The sequence below is a fragment of the Pipistrellus kuhlii genome, unplaced genomic scaffold, assembly GCF_014108245.1.
Source record: "Pipistrellus kuhlii isolate mPipKuh1 unplaced genomic scaffold, mPipKuh1.p scaffold_m20_p_3, whole genome shotgun sequence".
NCBI classification, from domain to species: domain Eukaryota; kingdom Metazoa; phylum Chordata; class Mammalia; order Chiroptera; family Vespertilionidae; genus Pipistrellus; species Pipistrellus kuhlii.
In genome coordinates this window covers 160317999-160343968 of record NW_023425529.1, presented here as the reverse complement: position 1 = coordinate 160343968, position 25970 = coordinate 160317999, and the positions used below count along the sequence as shown (strand labels likewise).

Here is a 25970-nt window from a genome sequence, read left to right as displayed (position 1 = left end):
AGGAAGGAAGGAAGGAAGGAAGAAAGGAAGGAAGAAAGGAAGGAAGGAAGGAAGGAAGGAAGGAAGGAAGGAAGAAAGGAAGGAAGGAAGAAAGGAAGAAAGAAAGAAAGAAAGAAAAGGCAAGAAGAAAATGCATGTAGGGAAGCACATGTTAGATACTTTGAACAGAGGTTGCTTGCCTCCAGGGAAAGGAAATGGGGCGCAGAGACAGGGAAAGAAGGAAATTTGCTCTTTAATTTTTTTTTACTCTTTCAATTTTGTACCACATGCAAGTATGATTAAGTAAATATTGGGTCGGCAGCTAAGTAATTGCGGGTTTCACATATATATGGCTTCAGTTGAATTTTTAGGTTTGCAGACGTAGTACAAGTGTAAAACACATTTTGTTATTTGATAGTTGGCTATTCAGCTGTTAATCAGTAAAAAAAGTTTTTTGATCTGTTTTGTAGTTTTTGTTTGGCGTTCGTTGAAAAATGGAAAATCAAAAGGAACATTTTTGTCATATTTTGCTTTTTTATTTCCACAAAGGGAAAAACGTATCCCAAGCTCATAAAAAGTTATGTGCTGTTTATGGTGACGAAGCCTTAAAAGAACGGCAGTGTCAAAATTGGTTTGCCAAATTTCGTTCTGGTGATTTTTCACTCAAAGATGAAAAACGCTCTGGTCGTCCAGTTGAAGTTGATGACGCCCTAATCAAAGCAATAATCAATTCAGGACTGTCACAGTACAACACGTGAGATTGCAGAGAAGCTTCATGTATCACATACATGCATTGAAAATCACTTAAAACAACTTGGCTATGTTCAAAAACTCGATACATGGGTTCCTCACGAACTGAAAGAATCACAGTTAACGCAACGCATTAGCAGCTGCGATTTGCCAAAGAAACATAATGAAAATGATCCATTTTTAAAACGACTGATAACTGGCGATGAAAAATGGGTTGTTTACAACAATATCAAGCGGAAAAGATCGTGGAGCAGGCCAGGTGAACCAACTCAAACAACATCAAAAGCTGATATTCATCAAAAGAAGGTTTTGTTATCAGTTTGGTGGGATTACAAAGGAATTGTCTACTTTGAACTCTTACCACCCAACCAAATGATCAATTCTGATGTCTACATTGAACAACTAACGAAATTAAACAATGCAGTTAAAGAAAAGTGGCCCGAATTGACAAATCGAAAAGGTGTTGTATTCCATCATGACAATGCAAGGCCACACACATCTTTGGTCACTCGGCAAAAATTAATGGAGCTTGGTTGGGATGTTTTGCCACATCCACCATATAGTCCTGACCTTGCACCATCTGATTACTTTTTGTTTCGATCTTTACAAAACTCCTTGAATGGTAAAAATTTCAATAATGATGATGATGTCAAATCGTACCTGATTCAGTTTTTTGCTAATAAAAACCAGAAGTTTTTTGAACGTGGGATTATGATGCTGCCTGAAAGATGGCAAAAGGTCATTGATCAAAATGGGCAATACATTACAGAATAAAGTTATTTAGTTCCATAAAAAAATTCTTTGATTTTCTTTTAAAAATCCGCAATTACTTAGTTGCCGACCCAATATATTTTTTTTAAAGGAGCAGCATCCCTCACTAGTGTTACTCAATGGTTAGAGCATCAGCCTTAGCACTGAAGTATCTTGGGTTCAATTCCCAGTCAAGGGCACATACCTGGGTTGCGGGTTGGATCCTGGCCCCAGGGGCTGCAGGAGGCAACCAATTGATGTGTCTTTCTCACATCAATGTTTCTCTCTCTCTCTCTCTCTCTCTCTCTCTCTCTCTCTCTCTCTCTCTCTCTCTCCCCCCCCCTCTCTCTCTCTCTCCTTCTCTCCCCTTCATTCCTTCCCTTCCACTGTCTAAAAATCAGTGGAAAAGATATCCTTGGGTGAGGATTAACACAAAAAAGAAGAACTCCAATCAAATGTCCTGCTCAGCCCACGGTGCCTTCCCAGTCATTAGCAAGCTGGGCCATCAGTGTGTTGGGGTCTCTGCAGGGCCAATCTCCACCACTCCAGGCCAAGACGCAATGCTCTGTTTAAAATCCGGAGCTCATCTTCTAAAAGTCTAATTAGCACTTATTGATTCATCTAATTTTTAATTACCTGGCAGCCACCGCTTTATTTTAATTAGATTGCTGCTCTCTGCTGGTCAGGGATTGAGCACTTCCATAGCGCTCTGCTCATTCACAGTTAGTAATGTTCAACGGAGTGGAAATGTAGGTCAATAGTGCTCCCTCGGCAGCCTACTGTGCAGCCCTTCCTCTAAATCTAATGGGAAACAAATGAAGCACCCAGCAGAAATTGCAAGGATTTAGTTGCTACGTATCTCCCTAAAATGCATAGCCTAGGATCAAAAGTAGTTTATTAAAAGAAACTTAAGACTTTAACAGAATATATCTTTCTTTTGCTTTCTTTCTTCAACCTATCCAAAAGCCCAAATCTTGCATGGATGCTGCAATCATCTGGGGAAAAATAAAATGTCAGTATGGAACTAGCCAAGTTATAAAGGGCAATAAGAAACACGAATGTACAAAATCCCCAGTTCCCAAACTAAATTCAGATATCCAAGACATGGTGAAACGTCAAGGAGAGGCCCAGCTTAAATTAACTCATGTGTCCCCTGAGGTTTGGTTCCCACATTTTAAGTCCTTCAGAAATGGTAGTGTAACCATCCAAATTCATACCATCGCCAAAAATGGATTTTTCTTTAAATGTAAGCATAAAACATTGTCTCAGACAACCTAGAATAAACTTCTCCACTGAGGTTACATGTTGTTCCCCCAATAATGTTAGGTCAACACAGGCGGATGTGTATTAATCGAGTGAGAGCTCTCTGGCTGTGATCAGTACACAAGGGAAGCAGAAGCTCAGGGGATGGGCCACAGTCAATGTCTCAGAACATTCCTTAATCAGAGCCATTTCCTATGCTTTGAAGGATCTTGATACAAGAAACCAGAAGAGTACGAATTCATGGGACAACTTAAATTGGGCCTCATGGTCAGAGAACTTCCTTACCTGAAGTTGTCACCTGTTCAAAAATGAATAACCATCTTTTTTTTCCTCTCCCATTCTCATGCTGGTGACCTAATGAAAACAGCCCATATATGATGGCATAGCATTTTGTAAATCTGAGCCGCTTTTATTTTCTCCTTCAGCCCAGTGTCTATGTTGTTTCTGATCCTCTGCCCCACATTTCCCCTCCTGCTGAACACATGTCAGAATGGTGGGTGGTATCTTCCTGCTGTCCATCCGTGGGAAAGCCTATGGAAAAGGCTAGTGGGCTGGGGGAAGGTGCTAAAAAATATCTAGAGCAGGAATTGCTGTGTGTTCTTTTTTTTTTTTTAATATATATTTTATTGATTTTTTACAGAGAGGAAGAGAGAGGGATAGAGAGTTAGAAACATCGATGAGAGAGAATCATCGATCAGCTGCCTCTTGCACACCCCCTACTGGAGATGTGCCCACAACCAAGGTACATGCCCTTGACCGGAATTGAACCCGGGACCTTTCAGTTCCCAGGCCGATGCTCGATCCACTGAGCCAAACCGGTTTCAGCTGCTGTGTGTTCTTATAGTGTCAGTGTGGCAACAGGACCGAGAACCTTCTAGGAGGGAGGAACACCTGCAGTCAGCTCTCTGAATGGGACGCCGGTAGTGGTTGGGTGTCACCACCTAACAGGCCTACCTGTGACCAAGGCATCTCAGGTTAAAATGCCAGCTGCTGTCCTACAGCCACAGAGGATGTCCCACTGTTTACATCTATGTTCTCCAGTGTCTCAGAGGGTTTTAGGCCTGCCTGTCCCCGTTTGTCCCACCCTAGCTATTCATGCTTGCTTCTGAACCCCTTTCCCATGGCCTCTCCACACACAATGAAACTGGGGGGCCAGAGTGGGAGCTAGAGAGCAGCCCACTGCCTTGTGTATGTCCCTCCTGCCTAAAGGAGCTGTTGTGTTTAAACTGCCTGAGAAGCTGCATTGAAGGCAAGTTAAAGCCTCGGAGCCGGAAGATGGAACACTGACCACCTAGGAAAAAAGTTCTATTTTAACCCACATGGCAGCCTGTGAAAGAGGGCTGGCTGACTTTAGGGAGAAACTGGGAAGCAAAAGGGAGCCTTCACTTAAAAAAGAACCTGAATAAGGAAGGGGGTAGGAAACAGCTGAGGGCATTTGCTGGGAAGCATGCCTCTATAAATAGCAGCTGAGACCCTCCCTAGAGGGAAAGGCGAGGCGAATGCTCACAGCTTGGAATACTCGCTCTGTAAAAGCCACTTGCACGAACTCGGCAGCCAGTTGAGACTTTCATTGTAACTCTAATAAAAAGGCTAAAGACCGTTCTCTCAACACTCCTAAGTGTCAGCAGAGAGTGGGCTGAAAAAGATAGGGCTGTGGCTGTGAAGATGTGTAGCTGTCCATATTTGGGAAATAAGTTTTTTAAAAAAATCACTTAGAACAGTGGTCAGCAAACTCATTAGTCAACAGAGCCAAATATCAACAGTACAACGATTGAAATTTCTTTTGAGAGCCAAAAACCAACTTCTGCACACGGGCCACGAAGTTTCAACTGTACTGTATGTGCGCACGCACGTGGTATTTTGTGGAAGAGCCACACTCAAGGGGCCCAAGAGCCGCATGTGGCTCGAGAGCCGCAGTTTGCCGACCACTGACTTCGAAGAACTGACATTCATCAGTTAAAATAAGCTGCCAGTGTATACTTAGGAATTACATTTCTCCCATGTTACTATAACTGTAATGTCTCACTTCACGTTTAAAATTTACCTGTCACATCTCTCCTGTGCTCAAAAATCCTCAAAAGCGCCCCATTTCACTCAGCAAAAGCCAAAGTCCTTTAAGAGAATGAAAAGACAAGCCACAGACTGGGAGGAGGTATCTGCAAAACACACATCCAATCAAGGACCTGTACCCATAACATACAAAAAAGTCAACAATAAAAAAAATAACAACAACAACAACAACAAAGACAACCCAACTCAAAAATGGGCAAAACACCTGAACAGACACCACACCAAAGAAGATATACAGATGGGAACTAAGCATATGAAAAGGTGCTCCACAGTATATGTTATTAGAGGCCCGATGCACAAAATTCGTGCAAGAGGAGGCCTTCCTTCCCCTCCAGCCCCACCCCCGCTGCCGGCACCCGCTTCCTCTGGCACCCAGGACCCAAGCTTCTCTTGCAGCCCCTGCTTCATCCAGAAGATCATCCAGAAGTCCAGAAGGATGTCCAGTCTAATTAGCATATTACACTTTTATAATCATAGAAGGTTAGGGAAATGCAATTAAAACAAGGGGTTACCCTATGCACCATCAGGCACCAGTCCGACACTGACAATACCAAATGCTAGTGAGGATGTGGACCAATAGGAATGCAGAATGGTACAGCCACTTTGGGAGACAGTGTAGCCGTTTCTTACAAAATTAAACATCCTCTCATCATATGACCCAGCAATCACATTCCTTGAATAAATTTGCTTTACCCAAATGAGTTGAAAATGTATGTCCATGCAAAAGCCTGCACACAAATGTTTATAGCAGCTTTATTCAAAACTGCCAAAAACCTGGAAGTAATCAAGATGTCCTCTGCAGGCTAACGGATAAACAAACTGTGGTACATCCAGACAATAGAAGACCATTCAGCACTAAGAAGAAATGAGCTATTAAGCCACAAAAAAGACATTGAGGAAATTTAAATGCATATTACTAAATGAAAAGGCCAATCTGAAAATGCTATATGATTCCAATTAAATGACATCCTGGAAAAGACAAAACTACAGAGTCAGTAAAAACGATCGGGGGCTTCCAGGAGCTTGGGGGAGTGTGGGATGAACAAGCAGAGCACAGAGGATTTGGGGGGCAGTGACAATACGGATTTGTCCAAATGCTCAGAATGTATAACACAATGTACACTATGGTCTTTAGTTCATAATACGTCAATGTTGGCTCATCAGTTGTAACAAGTGTACCACAGGTCAAGATACTGAGAACAGGGTAAACTTGGGAGATGGGGAAGGGATATATGGAATTTCTCTGTCCTGCTCAATTTTTCCGGAAACCTAAAACTGCTCTAAACAATAAAGTCTATTAATTTTTTTTTAAGTCCAAGTCCTTATGATGGCAGAGCAGGCCCTGCATAAGCTGCTCCCTTGTTCCCTCTGAGACCTCATGGGCCAACTACTACCTGTCCCCCAACTCACACTGGCCTCTGCTGTCCCCGACTTGCCAGGCTACCTCCTACCTCAGGACCTCTGCACAGGCACTTCCTCTGCCTGAAATCCTCCTCTCCCAGTCACGCCACACCTTCCCTCATATTCAGCAAGTCTTTGTTCAAATGTCACTTCTGTTGTGAAACTGCAACATTGCCCTGATTGCTGGCCCTCCCCATCCTCCTCACTCTCTTGTTTCTCTCCATAACACCTAACACCCATACTATGTAATCTACTTGTGTACTATGTATGTATACAGAGCATCTCCCTGAGCTATGAAATATGTGCTCCATATGCATAGTATTCGGGCTATTTGGAGGAGTGCTATATCTCACAGCTGGCATAAACCAGCACTTATTATTTGTTCAGCAAATTAATGAATTAAGGACCTACACCCATGACACTAATTAATAACCATAAATTACTTGATCACAGTTGGTGAAAGTGAAGTTGATTGATACTGACATAGCACCTAGAACCAAAAGGTATATAATTGGTTTCTTATGAGAATTGAATACTTGAGACAGGGACTATAACCTGCAAAAAAAAACTTGGAAATGTAATCACCACGGGCAAAATGATACAGAGAAAATATGCTCTTGGGTTTTACCATAACCCCTCAATCCCTTTCTGTGGTGACTGACAGATGCATCTTGTTACCGCAGGCTCTGCCCGAGGCCGGCCGTCCAGCTGCTGTCCAGCTCTCCCCGGACTGCCCCCGTTCAGTGTCCAGGGCTCCGTTTTCTATGTGTGTGTATCAGGGCATCGGTTAGCCGGCGCTGCCGAGAGCCAGCACTCTGGTTTCAGCTCTCATCTCCCTATCGCTAAGGAAAATCGCTGGCTCTAAGATGGGTTCCCCCTAACCAGCTGCTCTGCTCTCTCCGGCCTCCTCAGGCTCCTGCCGGCCGGGCGACACTTTATGCAGCCGTCCACAGGCCTGCATGTTTAATAAGGTTTCCTTATATTGGTTTTCCTACGCTTCACAAAGGGGCTGGAACACGCTGATGAGGCCTCATGTGATGCTGACCTTTCAGAGATGAGAGTCAGGCAGAGACACAGAACGAGGAGGAGAAAACAGAAACAAAAAAAGAAAAGAAGAAATATAAAAAAATAAAATAAAAAAACAAGGAGGAGAGAGGGAGGGGGGAGGGAAGGAGGGAGAAAGAAAGGGAAGGGGAGAGGGAGACGGAGAGGGAGAGAGAGAGAAAGAGAGAGAGAGAGAATGAGGAGAAGGAAGGAAATGAATAAGAGCAACTGCCAAAACTGCAGTAATGTTATTATCTTTATTACTAGTGGCCCGGTGCATGAAATTCGTGCACATTAAAAGGGGATTAATTAGAGGAAATAATTTAATATCTCTATTTGCCCTTTCTCTGTAATAGAAGTGTCAGAGATTTGCCAAAACTGGTTTGGCTCAGTGGATAGAGCGTCAGCCTGTGGACTGAAAGTTCCTGGGTTCGATTCCCATCAAGGGCATGTACCTTGGTTGCGGGCACGTCCCCAGTAGGGGGCGTGCAGGAGGCAGCTGGTTGATGACTCTCTCTCTCATCGATGTTTCTAACTATCTCTCTCCCTTCCTCTCTGTAAAAAAACAATAAAATATATACTTTAAAAAAAAAGAAGTGTCAAAGATTAAAGTAATTAGTAAAATGTATATGAAAACCTTCCTCCTGTCAGAGTCTGGGGGGCACCATGGGACTCAGAGTCAAGTCCACGCCTACGCACATTCACCTCAAAATTGTGTGAGACCCAGACCCAGCTGCCCCCTCCCCACTGGGCTAGATCCAGACCCGGCCAGTCCCACCCTTGTCCCCTGGCCCGGGGCCAGGATGGGGGGCGTGGCCTAACATCCCATCAAGTCCCACTTGTTGGGGGGCACGGCCTGAGGTCCCCCTGCCTGGTGCTGGGGTGGGGGAAGCAACCTAAGGTCCCCTAGCCCAGAACCAGGACAGGAAGTGCACCGTGAGGTGCCCTGTCAAGCCCCGCAGGGTGGAAGGATGTGGCCTCAAGTCCCCTGTCAAGCCCCACAGGGGCAGGGGAGGGTGTAGCCTCAGGTCCTTGCTGATTGCTCGTTAAGGCTCCTTATGGGAACTTGGCCTCAGCTGTGGGTGCAGCCATCTTTGTGAAGGAGTGATGGTCAATTACCACATTCCCTCTTTATTAGATAAGATTGCACATTGTCATCTATTTTGCCCCATGATAGACTCAGGGAGAGTATACAGCCCTTAAGCAACTTCCTTACTTTCCTTCAGGCTGTTTTTTCTCTGTTCAGATTGAGCAAATTCTAACAATGTGTCCTCAAGTTCACTGGTTCTATCTTCTGTCATCTCCACTCTACTTTTGAGCCTATCCACAGAGTTTTTGTTTGTTTGTTTGTTTGTTTTTTACCCTTACCAGAGGATATGTTTTTATTGATTTTAGAGAAAGAGGAAGGGAAAGACAGAAACATCAATGTGAAAGAGAAACATCTATCAGTTGCCTCCCGTACATGCCTGGCCCGGAATAAAAATTGCAACCTTTTGGTGTCTGGGATGATGCTCCAACCAACGGAGCCACCCGGCCAGGGCTCATACACTGAGTTTTATTCCAATCATCCTATTTTTCAGTTCTATAATTTCTATAATTGTTTCTTTCTGTAGAAGTCCTATTTGTTTGCTGAGATGTCCCACTTTTTCCATTGGTTTCGAGAGAATTTGTAATTGCTTTTTGAAGCTTCCTTAAAAACTCTTGTCAGGTCATTCCAATCATTCATTGGAAGGAGAAATGGTCACCAAAGATCACCTCAGCCATGACATCTAGAAAAGCCATCCTCCAGAAAAGGAGCTTCCTGGGACGAGGCTTGGGGTGGAAGAGGTTGTCAAAAATTGTCATTGTTTCCTGTATAGTCGGTAACAAAATGAATTCTTAATTGGTTACTAGGTTGAAAAGCATGAATTGGAAAGAAGTCAAGGCGCTTATCCTCAGTGTTGGTGGAAGGCCGGTGTGAGCCACACACACTCCTCCAGACTTTCAGAGAACAAGGAGTCCCCAGCGTAAGGGCCACAGACCCACCGCCCCTTAGAAGCCGTATTAGAATGCATTCTACAGCTCAGCTACACTCCATCTTTAAAGAGCAGCGGCTGCCCAGTTATGTTTTGATATGGCATTCCAGACTCGTCCCCAAGGCAACTCCCTAGCCCCACAACCCAACATGTGTGACTTACTCTCCCCTTAAACGTACTCTTGTGGAAAAAACCCTTACCTAGAAGTTTCTCCATATCTCTGGGTAGTTTTTAGTGACTTACTGACTTAGTTAGCCACAGGTCTCTCAACCCTAATTTCAATATTTCAAAGATCTGCTGTTAAGTGCCTTATTTATGTAATACATCCATCAAATCTCACACAAACTCCTGAATTGACCTCTTAATGGAGATTGTGTTTCTCCTATGTTCTATATAAAAATTTTCTAGATGCACTGAAACAGGTGAGAAATTGCCCCCTCCACCCCCAGGTATATCTGAATGCCCCTTCTAACCAAAGGCAGGATTTCTTTCCAAACTCTCTACCTCCACATGTAATGCTCCAAAAGTCCACAGGGCGGCAGCATGGGGTCTGCTCTGTCTTAAACTAAAAGGCACTAGTTGGGAAACTTCTCAAGCTTGAAGGGATAACCCAGGTAGGCAAGCAGCCAGGGCTCACCTGTGGGAAAGCCCCCAGCTGATCACGCCTCAGCCTCCTGGCTTCTTAAAGGGCCATGCATGCAGTCTGCCTGGTGCAGCTTATGGTACTGCTGGGCTGATGTATTCAAGGGGCTACCCATGGTTCTCGGATGTGGTCCCCTGAAGCAGCAGCATCAGCATAACCCGAGAACTTGTTAGAAATGCAAATTCTCAACCCACACCCAGACCTACTGAATTGGGAACTCAGGGGTGTGGCCCAGCAGTTCCGTATTTTCACAAGCCACCAGGTGACTTTGACACACACATAAGACCCACTCAGTCACCTAAAACCAAAGGTATAACATGAGGGAAAGCCCATCATTACTTGAAAACAATATGAAATGCATATTCTACTAATTCTGATGTCAGTAATAGGACTAACATTTTTATATATCACGGACAAAAATTGATGTTGGGCAGCTATTCCACATCCAGCTATAAGAGAAGGAAAATCAAACCCAGAAACTTTCAGTCTCAATGACTGTGTCTCATACTTCCTTCCCTCAACAACCCTACCCCTGCTCCCAATAATACTACCTCCACTATCCTCTCAAAGAAAAAGTACTGAGGGGAGCATGGGGGGAAACAGCTAGTGGGTTTATTTCTCCTACACATGGAGACAGAACTGAATAGTGCATTTTGTTGCTTTGCATTGGAAAAACAATACCCAATGCTAAACACTCCTTACATTTGTTGTGGTTATTTAGAAACAATATTTCTAATAAACACCTCTTGATTTGTTTTTACTTCCCTTAATTTATTATGACATGTAACAAATCGTTAACATTTTCTAAATGAAAAAGTGAGAAAGCAAATCCCAGGAGAAGCACATGTATATTCATAAAATTATAAAACTAACAGTCCTTGAAGTGAACATGAACTTTCTGGAAAAGATACATTTATATCCTGACTAGAGGCCCAGTGCATGAAATTCATGTGTGTGGGGGGGTTACCCCTCACCCCACTCTGCACCTCTCCAATCTGGGACCATTCAAGGGCAGTTGGACATCCCTCTCACAATCTGGGACTGCTGGCTCCCAACCACTCACCTGCCTGCCTGCCTGATTGTCCCCTAACCACTTCTGCCTCCAGCCTGATCACCCACTAATCATTCCCCTGCCAGTCTAATAGACACTTAACTGCTCAATAGCCCCTAACTGCCCTTCCTTGCTGACCTGATCACCTCTAACTTCCCTCCTCTGCCAGCCTGGTTGCCCCTAACTGTCCTCCCTGCTGGCCTGGTTGCCCTTAACTGCCCTCTCTTGCTGGCCCAGTCACCCCCAACTGCCCTCCCCTGCAGGCCTGGATGCCCCCAATTGCTCTTCCCTGCTGGCTCAGTCACCCCTAAATGCCCTCCCTTGCCAGCCTGGTCACCCCTAACTGCTCTACCTGCTGGCCTGGTTGTCCCAACTTCCCTCCCCTGCAGGTCTGGTCCCTTCCAACTTCTCTCCCCTCCTGGCCTGATCACCCACAACTGTCCTCCCCTGCTGGCCATCTTGTGTCCATATGGGGTGGCCATCTTTGACCACATGGGGGAAGGCATCTTGTATGTTGGAGTGATGGTCAATTTGCATATTACCTCTTTTTATATAGGAGGATAATGCCTTATCTATCCTTCATCAGATCTAGACTTTCAAACATCAAGTGCAAAATAGAGATATAGCAAAGAGCAGTTAGTTTTCAGCAGTCTCACCAACTTTACCTCAAAAGCTGTTTATTGTAAAATAAATCAAAGAAGGAAGATTAAACACCTGAAGTTAATACATTAGAGACAAGATGGAAATCTCAGAAACGCTCAGAGTGACAACTGTTTAGCCTCAACACAGCAGTCATTGAATTTAGATGAACATGATAAAACATATAGGAAGTGAAAGAAAAAAACGCCATAGATATATTTCCCTGACACTATTAAAGGAATATAATTGAGTTCTAGAGTCTCCCTTTATCCAAGGAAAAAACAGTTAAAAATCAACTTCCTCTTAACAAAATTTTTGAGAGTTGATAAGCATCATAATATCCTTCTCAGTCCTCTGCAAAATCACTATAAATTCACACCTTCCTATCCAATGGGCTCTCAATGGGCTCCCAGCCGTCCAACCATTCTCACTGAATCAAACCACTCACGCTCCATACTCTATTTCCAACATTTTCTACTCCCCTCAAACCTGTGCTCGAAGCTCCCCCAGTTTTATCAAACCTCCTTCCGAGTCCCCTCTCTCCATGAACCTATATTCACCCTAACTGGGTGCTCACCCCATTACTACACACAGGCACCTTTGCTAACGTCACCAGTGACTGGGGAGACCACTCAGCCAGGCTTTCCTAGGACAGTCAGTGCATTCCTGTTGTCCCAGAACAATTAATGACAGTGGCCTTTTCCTCTCCGAGCACACTGCCAAAGTTTTCTGGGGTTTTTTTAGTTTTTTGAAGCATACTGTCTTGGCCATCCTCTTCCACTGGTCACCATCCTATCCTCTCTTCTGACTTAACCACCCTTCGACCACCATCCTTAGCCTCTTCAGGTTCATCAGCCTCTTCGGCTCATCACAGTGTGTGGGGGGGTGTCCCTCAGCCCAGCTTGCACCCTCTCCTGGCCATCAATTTCCGAGTTCCTTAAAGCCTTCTCATGTTCTCACTCCATAATTTCCCCATAAGAAATCTCACCACTCCTACAGTTCAGTTCACATCTCTGCAGTGTGACTCCCAAATTCATATTCCGGGTAGGTGTCCTCTCTGAGCTCCAATCCAATGTACTCTGAATCCACTAAATCCACTCAGGATCTTCTGGCACCAAACCTAGGCCCCACCCTGCCTGGCCCTTATCTGTCTCTACAGGAGCCCTTGCAGCTTAATTACCGCCTACTCACATCAGAGCTCGGCTCACACACCACTGCTAGATGAGGGCCTTCCCTAAAACATCCCCGTCCCCATCTGCCAAGGGTAAGCCAGGTTCCTCTGCTGCATACACACTTTCAGAAATCTGTTCCTGGCCTTCAGAGCACATTTCTCAATTTGTAAAACAATAAGTTCATATAATTACTTTAAAGCTATTCCCCGCCCCCACCTGAGCGTGTTCAAGTTTATTTTTTGGTAATCATTACACCTCCAGTGTCTAGCACAATTCTTAAAACGTAGTAGATAGTCAATAAAAATGTGATGAGAAAATAAAGAAATGAGCTCTCTTGCAATGAATCTAAGCATACTGTTTACCTTTGTGCACTAAAATTCCATACATGTCTTCTGGATTCACAATCAGGTTCAAAAGTAGGTTACTGGCAGTAAAATGAATTAAAGCTCCATTACACACAGCAAAAACTTAATTGTACCCAGTGTGAATACTGTCATATAACACATATTGAGATATAACTGGACATATAATGGAGTGCTCGTATTTAAAGTTTTGACACGTGCCAAAACCGGTTTGGCTCAGTGGTAGAGCGTCCGTCTGCGGACTGAAAGATCCTGGGTTCGATTCCGGTCAGGGGCATGTACATTGGTTGTGGGCACATCCCCAGTAGGGGGTGTGCAAGAGGCAGCTGGTCGATGTTTCTCTCTCATCGACGTTTCTAGCTATCTTTCTCCCTTCCTCTCTGTAAAAAAATCAATAAAATATATTTAAATATATATATATATATATATATATATGGCATCAACTAAGTCCAGTTCTCCCATTTAAATAAATAAATAAATAATAAAGTTTTGACACATGTACACTTTTGAAACTATCACCAGAATCATAATACAGTAGGTCCTCGGGTTACGTCAGAGATCCGTTCCTACAGTGCGACATAACACGATTTTCACCATAAGTTGGAACACACCTACTTAAGCACCTATGTTACTCACACATACACAGCAGTAATGAAGTAAAACAGTAAAAGAAAAAAAAAAGAAAAAAAGTAAAGAAAGGTAACAATTCCTGACCTTTACTTGTGGTAAGTACAATGAATAATAAAAAACATAAAGCACATATGTACATACATCGAGATGATGGAACTTTTTTTTTTAATACATGGAAGATGGCGATGTAACCACGGAACAACCTACACCGAGTCGGACGTAACTCGAGGACTGCCTGTGAACATATCGACTGCCCCCAAAGGTCTCCTTGTGCCCCTGAAGTGTCCCTAAGCAAACACTGAACTATATTGATTACACTGCATTTTCTGGGATTTTATACAAATAAGTCACATAGTATGTACTTTTTTGTCTATCTTCTTTTACTCTACATAATTTTCCTCCATTCCCTTTTATTGCTGGGTAGTACTCCATGGATATATCATACTTTCTTTGCCCTTTTACCGGTTGAAAAACATCTGGGCTGTGTCCAGTTTGTAACTATTAAGACAGAGTTGCTATGAACATTTGTGTACATGACTTGGTATGGGCATGTCATTTCCATTTTCTTGGGTAAATACAGAGAAATATTGTAGAATGGCTAAATCATTTAGCAAATGTATGTTTAATATTTAAGAAACTGAAAAACTGGTTTCTAAAGCAGTTGTATGATGTTATATTCCCACTAATGGCCTGTTGCATAAAATTTGTGCACAGTGAGGGGGGAGGGTTTCCTCAGCTCCGCCTGCACCCTCTCCAATCTGGGGCCCCTTGGGGATGTCTGACTGCCAGGCAGCCCTCTCACAATCCGGGACCACTGGCTCCTAACCGCTCGCCTGCCTGCCTGCCTGATTGCCCCTAACTACTCTGCCTGCCGGCCTGATCACCTCTAACCGCGCTGCCTTGGCCCTGCCACCATGGCTTTGTCAGGAAGGTCTCCAGGTCTAATTAGCATATTATCGTTTCATTAGTATAGCATGGGAGGTCTCTCCTGAAGGGAGTCCCGGACCAGGGTGGGGGTTCCCTTGGGGGGACAGGGCCAGCCTGGGCAGGCGTTGATGGCTGTGCCCTATCCCCCCAAGGGTGAGAGTCCCTGCTAGGGGGCGTGGCCAGCCTGGGCAAGTGGCTGAGGGCCTTTTGGGGGTGGTTTGCAGGCTTTGTCCGGAAGGTCTCTGGAAGGTCTCCCAGTCTAATTAGCATATTACTCTTTTATTGGTATAGATGAGCAGTTCCTTCACATCCTCACCAACACTTGGTATAATCGATCTTTTATATTTAGCCATTTTAATAGGTGTAGACTGATATCTTCCTGTGGTTTCATTTTTTTAAATCTTTATTGTTGAAAGTTTTATAAGTGTTCCCTTCTCCTTCCCCACTGATCCCCTCATATTTCCCTAATGATCAATAATGTTGAACATCCTTTCATGTGAGTGTATATCTTCTTCGGTAAAGTGTCTACTGAGACTACTTGTCCATTTTTTAAATTGGGTTGTTTGTTTCCTTACCACTGAGTCTTAAGAGTTCCTTATACTTTATTCTTAATTGTTTGATAGAATTCACCAATGAAGCCATCTGATCTGGAATTTTCTTTATCAGAAGCTTTTTAACTACAAGTTTAAATTCTCTAATAAATATAGAGCTAATAAGGTTATCCAATGAGCTTTGATAGTCTGTGACTTCCATGAAAATAGTACATTTTGTCTAAATTGTAGAATTCATTGGCATAAAAATATTTATAATATCCAATTATTATCCTTTTATATTAAAAAAGAAACGTGTATTGTGTCTTCTTTCCTTTTTTTCCTGATCTAAGTGGTTTGTCAATTTTATTGACTTTTCTCAAAGAACCGGCTTTGTTGATTTTCTTTTCTGTCTATTTCACTGATTCCTATTCTGTTATTGACTATTCTCTTTTCTCTATTATTTACTTTGGGTTTAACTTGCCTTTATTTTTCTAGCTTCTTAAGTTGGGAGCTCCATTACAGACAACAAAAGGCTTGATTATGTGCAGGGTGAGTACTCTCTCACTCTCAGAATATTGTTTGAACAATTCACCAACAATTCATATGCTTAAGACTCACACCAAAAGAAAACATGATTACTGTTATTTATTTGAAGAGCCAGCCTTGGATCGCTGACATGGCAGTTCCTCAGATTCAAGCTAAGTAAATGTGCTTTGTTGGAGGGACAATAAGTGAACTCTTATTCTTCTCCATTTGTCATTAGTTGATCAAGTCTGCAAGATACTCAACTCCAGTCTCTTGTCACTTAAAAGTACGGCTTCTGTGGTCCTTTCTAGAAGTTTAACCTTTGCCACAAGTCTGTCAAGAATTTGACCACATCCTATTTAGAGAGCTTGTTTTCAAATAGAACTAACAAATAGAACTATGACCAGAAAATGTCATGTTTCCATGAGAAAAGATCTGTTACCAGCAGCAAGGTTTTATGAGAATCATTGTACAAACACAGGTCTTGAACATGGCAATTTCTTCAGCACCATAGAAAGATCACAGTGATGTTACTCAAGAAAGAGAGACCTAGTCGAAACCGGTTTGGCTCAGTGGATAGAGCCTCGGCCTGTGGACTGAAAGGTCCCAGGTTCGATTCCGGTCAAGGGCATGTACGTTGGTTGCAGGCACATCCCCGGCAGGAGGTGTGCAAGAGGCAGCTGATCGATGACTCTCTCTCATCGATGTTTTTGACTCTCTGTCCCTCTCTCTTCCTCTCTGTAAAAAAATCAATAAAATATATTTTAAAAAAGAAAAGAAAAGAAAGAAATAGAGACCTAGAATAACATTCCAGATGTCCTGATGGTCTCTTCCGCCTCCTGGAGAGCCAACCACAGAGGTGAACAGCAGCGAGATGATTCCTCTGAAGCTCCTAGTTTTCCAACAAAAGCACTGTAATATTCTTCCTTAAAGCGAATGACAAAGTCATAATCTTTTGGCACGTGTTCAGAAAGCGATGGGCTTTTTCAGAAAATCTGCATTCTTGACAAAAGATTTCTGAGTAAACTGGCTAACTGCAGCTGGATACTTACAAGTCTCCTATGCACTCGAACTATTTTAAGGACAGGAAATAGGTGGGAAAGCGTCTTCTTGGCATAGGATCTTAGCATTGAAGCACTCAGAAATGAGGAGGAAAGGCCATCCTGGGTCAGGGTATTTATAAATAATACCAAACTTGACCATTTTAAAGAAGGCGTTTACTAACAAACATCATACTTCCAGAACAAGGTGCTGCTGCAGGAAACTGCAAACTCGGAGCAAGCCTGAAACTCTGGATTCCCGTTCTACACTAGAGTAATTTATATAAACAGGAAGAGGCTTAAATTACTTTCACATACCCTTTTTGGGGTTCTGAATTACAGCTTCTTTGGAGAAACAATAGGACTATTCTGAGCCCCCTTTAAAAAAAAAAAGCTGTCCCAAGTGTTACTAACAAAGTTATGTACAAAACTCCACTTCCACTCTCCATCTTGGTGCCAATTATCTATTGCCACCGTAAGGCGGAGGGACAAGCAGCCACAGAAGCTCAGTGGCAGGCTGAAATGAGCATCTGTTCTTGTCTGTGAGGCCCTGGGTCACCTGGGCAGTCCTGGTCTCCGGGGGCTCGCTCATGCCGCACTGGTCAGCTCTGGTTCAGGTGGCAGCTCGCTGCTCTTGGCTGGGCTCTGTCCAGTGTTGAGGGCTGGAGGGCTGTAGGTGGGTACAAGAGGCCTCAGCAGGGACAACTGAGCTTTCTACCATGGGGTCTCAAACCCTTGCATATCTAGTCCCTGGGCTGGTCCTCAGGGTGGAGGCGGGGTCTGAGAGAGCTGGAGAGATGCAAAGCCTCCAGAGTTCTAGGAACAAGCACACGTCACTTCTGCCACGTTTCACTAGCCGACTCAGATTGAAGAAGTGAGAATGCGGCTCCACCTCTGGATGGAAGGAGCTGCAGTGTCCCTCTCCGAGGGTCTTGGCTGCAGGGAGCGGTGGTCAATTCAGGCCCGTTCTGTAACCTACCAAGCTCCTCCTCTCGTTTGCTTGCGCCCTAGGAGGCGGACCTCTAGGGAGGCTGACCTTTCTGCATCACTGCCACAGAGCCCTCGCCCAGCACAATCCTGCAAACACCATTCATTTAGACTGAAGTATGAATGACTCTCCCTAGACTGTGCATAAACTACACAGTCATATGCAACTGCCCTCCGTTAACCCATCGCCAAGATGGCAAGTTGGGGCTAGATGACCTCCTGTGAGTTCCTTCACACTGAGAATTCACAAACGCTTTGCACTTAAGGCCTTATCGTTTCCCTTATGACCTGCCTGCAAAAGTGGTACAGAAAACATGCATGCGTGTGTGCATGTGCTTCTGTGTGTATTACATAACACACTAGCAGCAAGCACATAACATGAACCCAATAAATAAGTGTGTGTTTTTGTGCATATGATGTATACACTAGCGTGCACAGAGTAGGAATCCAATAAATCCGTTAATTAAATTTAAATAATTTAAACAAATGTGTTGGAAATGCATCTTTACACATCCCATGTAAACATCCTTACCCTTTCTCCCTGGCCTTTAGGCTATAGTAGACACAGCACTAGTCTACAAAAATAGGGCTGAGAACTGCCAGTGTGGTTCATAAAACTGAAAATTCAGAGCTGAAGTTAGAAATACAAAAACACCAGGAAATAACTTCTCCCGACCTAACTTGGTAGAAATGATGGAGGGAAAAGTCGGGAGGTGTACACGGGGCCCAGGGACAGCCGCCCCAACACCCTACCCTCCCTCTGCAGACACGGGACGGGCTGTCCCGGCCCTCACTGCCCATCTGTGATTCCTGGCCCTTCTCAAGCATGAAACTCTATATACGGGAAACCTGAGCCTCCCAGCCTGGCCCTTTGGCCCCTCTGAGCCAGCAGCTGTGCACACCCAGCAGCTGCACAGGGGCCTGTGCTACCCAGAGGCCCTGAAAACCAAATCCAGAGCTCCCACCACCCCGGACAATGGGGGTCGATCAGAGTGGGAAGGGAGGGTCACCAGCCCCCTAAAGTCGCGAGAATCCTCCCTGCTGTTAGAATGAAGAGGTATTCTTGGGCTTTGGTGGCCTTGAGGTCCAGAGTTTTCCTGGAAGATGGCAGGAAAATGTTTCATTAAACTTATTAATTTAATATAACATTATTATATTAAAATAATAATAACTACCATGTTCTGAGGCCCTCCTGCACCCAGCACTGCACAAAACCCCTTGCATCTATCTACTCATTTACCACTCCTCCTGGCATAGATCATTAATCTCATTTTCAGGAGGAAGAAATCGTTACTCAGAGAAGTTAGGCAGGTTGCCCAAAGTCACACAGCAAATGGGTGACTCCATAGCACATATTGGGATCACCCCATCTTACAGTGGTTCCAAGAGGGACCAGGAAGTCTTGGGGACCACTGAACCTCCCAGCCCCTGACGCTGCCCATGGCAGAGTGGAATCCTAGAGGGATGCTGTGCCTTTGGCTGACAGTGAGAGGCAAGGGCAACTCCAGCTCCCACGTGACTCCAGTCCAAAAAGTTAGAGACGCCCCCACCAAACAAGAACTAACAGCTCTCCTGTGCCCCCCACCCCCCACCAAGGCCCCTCCAATTATTACTTTTTACAGTGAGCAGTTTCCTCTGAAGGGAAAAGAAGTCCATTAAATATATACATATACAGTACTTCCATTTGTAAAGTCTATTATATGTGTGTGAATTTATAGTATATTGCTTTAAATTTTGGTGTAGATGGACACCCGATACACTCCGAGTCAGGTGGCCCAGGGGCCACAGGGAAGGTTATCAGGTACCAGCGTTAGAGCTTAACTGAAGTCCTGGGATGTCCTCACGTGGAGTGAATGAGGAGCCTCAAGGTGAACTTTCCCAAGGCCATACCCTGAAGGCAGTGCTCCCTGAGCTGCATGTCCTCCTTCCAGTTGTCTCTGAATTCCTGCCGGCCAGAGAGGAGCACTGCTCTTACTGCGGGCTGCCTCCCTGAACGTCGTCAGAGTCCCCACTGTGCCCCTTCCCTCTTGGGAGCCCTGCTGACTGGCAATCCATGCCACACGATCCAGCCCTGGACTCTGCTCTATCCGCTGTGGTCCCTCACGTTGTCTGTCTGTCTTTCAGATATGCCTTGTAATTCCTGAAGGCATGACCACCTATCCTCCCGATTTAGCGCAGGTTGGGCAGCCAGCATTCAACTGGCGGCAGACTGTCATCGCTATGGGGCTCTGGCAGCAGGCTGGCCCGGGTTGAAATATTCTGCGTCCATGTGCCAGCTGGGTGACCCGGGCACAGCAAACCGCTGGGCCTCAGTGTTCTCATCTGTGAAATGGATGTGACATGAGATGACAGTGGACCATCCCTTAAGCAAAGTGCCTGCAGGGCATATTTTTTTTTATTTTTAAAAAATCTATACAAAGACAAGGCAGGCAGTGCTTAAAGAAATGAAAACACAAGGCGGCTACAGGTGTTATTTCTATTCATAGAACGAGGCCACGGGATAGCACAAAAGTGGAATTCCTCCAGAGGTCATGGCGGCAGCTGCCCCTGGCGAAGGCCAGCTCGTGATCCTTCCCCCGGCTGTCCTGCAAACCCAGTCAGATGTGCATGCGGGTGTGAGTGTGCAAACATTTGTGCGAGTGTGTGCACATGTGTGATGCCAACAGAAACACTACAGCATGTGTAGTGTGGCTCTCAGAAACCCTGTTAGGCTTTCCCAATTAAACGGAATTCAGGTTTGTTTGCTTCATGTGGAGTGAGCCAGCAAATGCAGTTACAACTGCCCCCTTTCTCTGGGCCCAAAACCCACACCCAGAATCAGCCCAGTGCAGGACTGAAATGCCACTTCTTTCAAGTCACGTGCTTTGAAAGCAGACGTTAATTACTGCAAAGTTATTAACATTAGGTAGTCTCTCCTTAGAAGCGCCTTGCTATGACCAATAATTCCGTTTGCAAGGTTTAAAGAAGTCTCTATACAAATGCAGTAGGAGATAGCATGTGTTATATAATAACTAGAACCTTCTCTTCGAGTGCTTTACCAGCCAATCAAGAAGTATTTATGAACCACTCAGGCACAGGCCTTCTAAAGCTAAGAGGGACTCTCACCGCCACTCCATACTGCCATCGCTGACCATCATTAGGCAAAGGGCCTAGGAAAAGGAAAATTCCTCACAGTGGGCACTTAGAACTGCTGTCCAGCACCTACTGAGACTTCATTTCCCTTCCCACCCCCATCCACAACCAACCCCAGAATCCTAGGACTGACCAGAAAGCGAGTTGTGGATCAATTAAGAAACCGCAGTGTCTTTTTTCCTATGCTGTATCAGAATTCACTGATCCCTAGGACTTCCAGATTAGTTTAGGAAAATATGAACAATATTTTAATCCAGTGGTCACCAACCTTCCGGACCCCACGGACCACCAGTGGTCCACGGACCACCGGTTGGCGACTGCTATCTAACCCGTGTGTAAAAAAAAAAAAAAAAATCATCGGAGGTTGGACAGCTCAAATGCAGTCTCCTTGGATTTAATCCTTCTGTTCTTTTCATCTACACGGGACTTTATGACTTTTGATTTCCTTCCGACTCATATGGTTCATATTCTTATATTTATATTTTCTCCTTCAACAAAACCCCTAAGAGCCTGTTGTTTAGTCTCTTAGCTCCCGTAGCACCTGGCACTTGCAGGTAGACAAGCACTTCATAAATGGATTTGGTTCAAACGTATTCTGCAACCTGTTAGAGAATGAATCGTGTCCCCCAAAAAGATTGGAGTCCTAACCAGCCGATATTTCAGAATGTGATCTTATTTGGAAACAAGGTCATTGTAGATGAGGTCATACGAGGAAGGGTGGTCCTATTCTAAGGACTGGTGTCCTTATGAAAAGGGGAAGTGTGAGTGCAGAGAAGCGACCACAGGGGGACACTAGCCCCTGCAGAGGGAGCCCGCCCTTTCCACACCTTAGTCTGGGACAGTGGTCGGCAAACTCATTAGTCAACTGAGCCAAATATCAACAGTACAACCACTGAAATTTCTTTTGAGAGCCAAATTTTTTAAACTTAAACTTCTTCTAATGCCACTTCTTCAAAATAGACTGGCCCAGGCCATGGTATTTGGTGGAAGAGCCTCACTCAAGGGGCCAAAGAGCCACATGTGGCTCGAGAACCGAAGTTTGCAGACCACGGATCTGGGGCATTTGCCTCCAGGGCCGTGAGAGAATAAGTCGGTTGGCTAAGCTGCCTGGTCTGTGGTAACTTTGTCCCAGCAGCCCAGGACACTAATACTCAGCCCAACAGTTTAAAACAGTTTAAATGCATACACACCTGCACACCCAAAACAACCAGCGAGACCAGAAAGGTAGCATCTGGCCTTCAAGTGTATCCCACAAGTATCAGGCTGATGGAGTGTCTCCTGTGCAGCACTTTATGGATTGCTATGAGCTCTGAGTATGGAGAGAAAGAACTGGGTTCTTTGAGTTTTTCATGGTAAATCAAGCAACTTCATCTACAGGTAGAATTCAAGCAGCATTTCGCTATTTTCAGGTGTTTTATTGATCTTACATTAATGTTCCACCTTCTAAAACTTCTGTATCTTGCATCCCCTGCGACTTCATAGTCTAGGGATATTTAAAGTGTTAACTCCATGAGCTCAATGCTCCCAGGGCTCACTGCCTTCCGTGGCCTTTGTGTATTTCTCATCACAGGAAGAGTGAGGGAAGCCAACAGTGTGGTGGGTCAGCAAAGCATCCTGGCCGTTACTGAGAAAAATCAAAGTGTGGGATCCTCATCCACGAAGATTTGGGACTGTACCTCCCACTTTTCACTCCTCTGCCATCATGAAATGTATCTTTTCTGAACTCCTTTCCCTGCGTCTATAATTCCCTCTTTTCCTATCCAACCTTTCACCTTCAATATAAGAACTGCAAAAAGGAGAACCTGAACAAAACAAACAAAAAAAACAACAAAAAAAAAACTTTCTAAAAGTGAGAACAATCTGCACCAAATGAACGTACTCTCGGTTCTCCAGCCTTTTACTGGTTGGAAAATGGAACATCAGCTTAATGTAAGAAACACATTAGGGCGTATTTCTTAATAAAAGGCACAAGGGAAATCCGAGCCATCACAAAAACTTTTAATTATGCAGTATCCCCACTCAAATGATTCCAAGTTTTAAATGATGAATTTGCAAATGTTAAGTTGCAGGCTGCTGACACCCCACTGGCCAGTTGTCAGTGTGTTCTCGTGGCAAACAGGAGTAAAGTTAAAATACTTTCAATTCCATGTGAATATTCAGTTCAGTTTCCAAATGTTTCTCTTTAAGGAGAGAGAGAGAGAAAAAACAAAACAAAAAACTAACATTCCCACATTCAGGGAAAGCTGTTCAGCATGTGTGCTTTGTGGCCTATATGATTTGGTGTGCAGGCAAACATCCCAAAGCTCAAATAAATAACTCTTCCCAGAAAGTGCAAAAGGCTATGGGACTTCTGAACCCCAAGCTTGTCAGAGGCAGAGAATAGCTAATATTTTACTCCAAAAACCTACCTTTGAACCACAGAAAATCAGAAGCTCTGTCTATAATTGGCTACTTTCATGTTCAACTTTCACTGATGGTGTCAGTCCTAAAACAAACCAATTGGGGCCTAGGGGAATAAAGGGATCGCTTCGATACAAGAAATTTCCAAATGACCCTAGTTTTAGAATATGTTGGATTGTTTCAATTTGGCTTTGGCAAGCTAAGCATTTTATTCACTCCTGTCTTTGTTGTGTTAGAGATGAAAGGCACACGACAGTGTTCTAAGAAAACCTTTGTAGAATTTAAAAGAAAAATGTTATTGAAGTCTGTCAATCAATAATAATGTAGTTAATATGCCAAATAACATACATTGATAGTGAGATTTTTTTTTCTAGACAGCACATGAAGTTTCTTAAAGCTTCACTCTTAGAAATGAACAATATTTCATATAAGCCTATTTTGGGAAACAGCATTCATGCATTTCCCATTCTTTTCAACATCTGTCTTTTATTACCAGAGGTTGTGATATCCAGATGAGTGCCTTGAAAGTTAAATCTTGCTCCTTATTCCTGTCTTAAATCACAATTTTATTGTTACATCAGGTTCATTTACAAGCAACATTTTTTTCTTCCCTGGACAGGCTGGCAAGTATTCATTCTAAAATGCAGATTCTGTTTTCATAAATACATTTCAAGCAAGGGACGAAAAAATACCTAAAACTAGTATGCACGTGAAATTCAAATGAAATAAAATATTTTCTGACCTTTAAAATGTAGCACCAAGACATGCACACGCTTATAAGATTAAACATTTTACTTTATAAAGTCGCCTAATATTCTTATTAGCAAATTGTTATTGTGCATTTGGGACCAATAAACCCATTTTTAAAATTAAACAGTTTTCCCTAGTCATGGTGCACTTCAATTTTTACATTTTAACACCTTTTAAGTAATTGTGGATCTTAAGATCATGTGTTGGATCCAAAAAAAATTGGGTCTTGAGGTTGTAGTGCTTTTTTGAAACACAGGGAACGCGTTGGTTTTAAAAGCGCTTCTCTCCCCTCACCCCTGCTTTGTCAGCTGTGGGAGAGGAAAGCAAACTTTAATCACTCGCAGAGATGCAGGTCAAGGTTCACCCTCCAGCCCAGGGGAAAGAAACCACCCGTCACGAAGAAGGGAAAAGCAGGGTCTGCAGGGCTGGGGATTCTGTTCAAAATCAGGTAGGAACCTGGAAATGATATCTCGAGTTTTAAGCCAGCCTTGAAGAATGCCAAGGCTTTTTTTTTTTTTTTTTTTTTTTTTTTCCCAACCGCGCGTTTGCCACCCTCTGGGCTTGGAGGCAGGAGGCATTCTTCCGTGGGGGGGAGAGCAATAAATCATTTCACAACGCAGCCTCAGCTATTGATGAATGCATCTTTTTTTTAAAAAAAAGCATAGCAATTGGTCAATTAAATGGGGGGCGACGGAACTCTCCTACAATACCACCAACAAAAGCGGTTCAAACAAAGCCTCGGAGGAAGCGGTGCGCGTCGCTGGAGCACGGTTTTCGGGTCAGGCCACGGAGAGGGGCGACTCTCCCTTCGGGCGGTGCACAGCGCTCCCCTTCCCTCCGGGCCTCCCCTGGGGTCATCCCCCTGGTACGCGGCCTGGATGGAACCCCTTCCCAGCCCACACCGCACACAATGGCGCCCCGAACTCCCGCCACCGGGTCCTCGCGCCGCCAGCGCGCCCCCCGCGCGCGGGCCGCGTCCCCGGGTCCGCGCACAAAGGAGACGCGTGGGTTCCGCCGCGCCCCGCGCCCCCCCGGCCCCGCGCGGCCACCAGGTGCCACCGCGAGCGCCCCGGCCCCCGCGCGCCCCTGCGCATCCCGGGCGAGGCGAGGCGAAGCGGGGCGCGGGGCCTCCCCAGCGCCTCGGGCTCCCACCGGCCGGGGCCTGTCCGCCGTGGGGGGAGTGGGCCCGGGCGGGGACACTCACTTTCTCGATGGTCCCGGGCAGCAGGCGCTCCAGCAGCCTGCAGAGGACCACGCCATCCTTCAGGGACGCCTGCAGGAAGCCCTCCGGGTCCGAGATGGTTTTCTTGGGCGACTCGAGCACCCCCAAGGTGATGAGCCACGTAACGGTCTGCTCGGCGGAATTCATCGCGGCGGCGGCGGCGGCGCGCCCGGCCTCCCCGCGCCGCTCGCGAGCCGCTCTCCTCCCTCCGCGCCGCCGCCGTTCACCTCGGAGCGGCCGCGGCCCGGCGGGTAGCGCTCGCCGCCGCCCCCTCCTCCCGCTCGCAGCCCATGGAGAGGCCGCCGCCGGCGACGGCGATTGGCTCGGGCGGCGCCGCGGTCCGGCCGGCTCGCGCTCCCTCGCGTGCGTCCTGGCCGGCTGTCAAGTGCCTTTTCATTACCACCGGCACATGAACCTGCGGCGGCCGCCCGGCGCCGCCCCCGCCGCCGCCGCCGCCGCCCGGCTCCCCGCCGCTGCTGGGGATGACATCACCGCGAGGAGGAGAAGAAAAGACGCCGCGCCGAGCGGCCCCGCGCCCGGCCCCCCGGCCGCACACGCTCTCCGCGCCCGGGCCCCGCGCTCCCTCCGCCCGCGGGCCGGGCAGTGGGCGCGTCCGCACCTGCGCGCCGGGCGGGCGGCGGGCCCCAAGGGCCCGGTGACCTCCCAGCCCCAAGGGCCCGGTGAC

At 45.5% G+C, this 25970-nt stretch overlaps 1 protein-coding gene and 1 long non-coding RNA gene across 12 annotated transcripts in view; both read right to left on the bottom strand.

Moving 5' to 3' along the window:
* ARHGEF7 (Rho guanine nucleotide exchange factor 7) overlaps positions 1-25586 on the bottom strand; it is a 134289-nt gene extending 108703 nt beyond the window's left edge. For 10 of the 11 annotated variants that reach the window (XR_006742981.1, XR_006742982.1, XM_036459266.2 and 7 more), the window contains exon 1: positions 25268-25586. Coding sequence is in view for 8 of the 11 variants with exons in the window: in XM_036459266.2 (XP_036315159.1) it covers positions 25268-25432 (165 nt within the window). In the remaining 3 variants the exon portion in view is untranslated. The remainder of the gene's footprint in view (positions 1-25267) is intronic. The other variant, XM_036459280.2, reaches the window with a different exon arrangement.
* On the bottom strand, positions 12357-13333 carry LOC123653272. The gene is made up of 2 exons (XR_006742983.1): positions 12514-13333; positions 12357-12461 (listed from the first exon to the last, which is right to left on the bottom strand). It is a non-coding gene; the product is annotated as an uncharacterized LOC123653272 (long non-coding RNA).
* Positions 25587-25970: the final 384 nt, after the last annotated feature.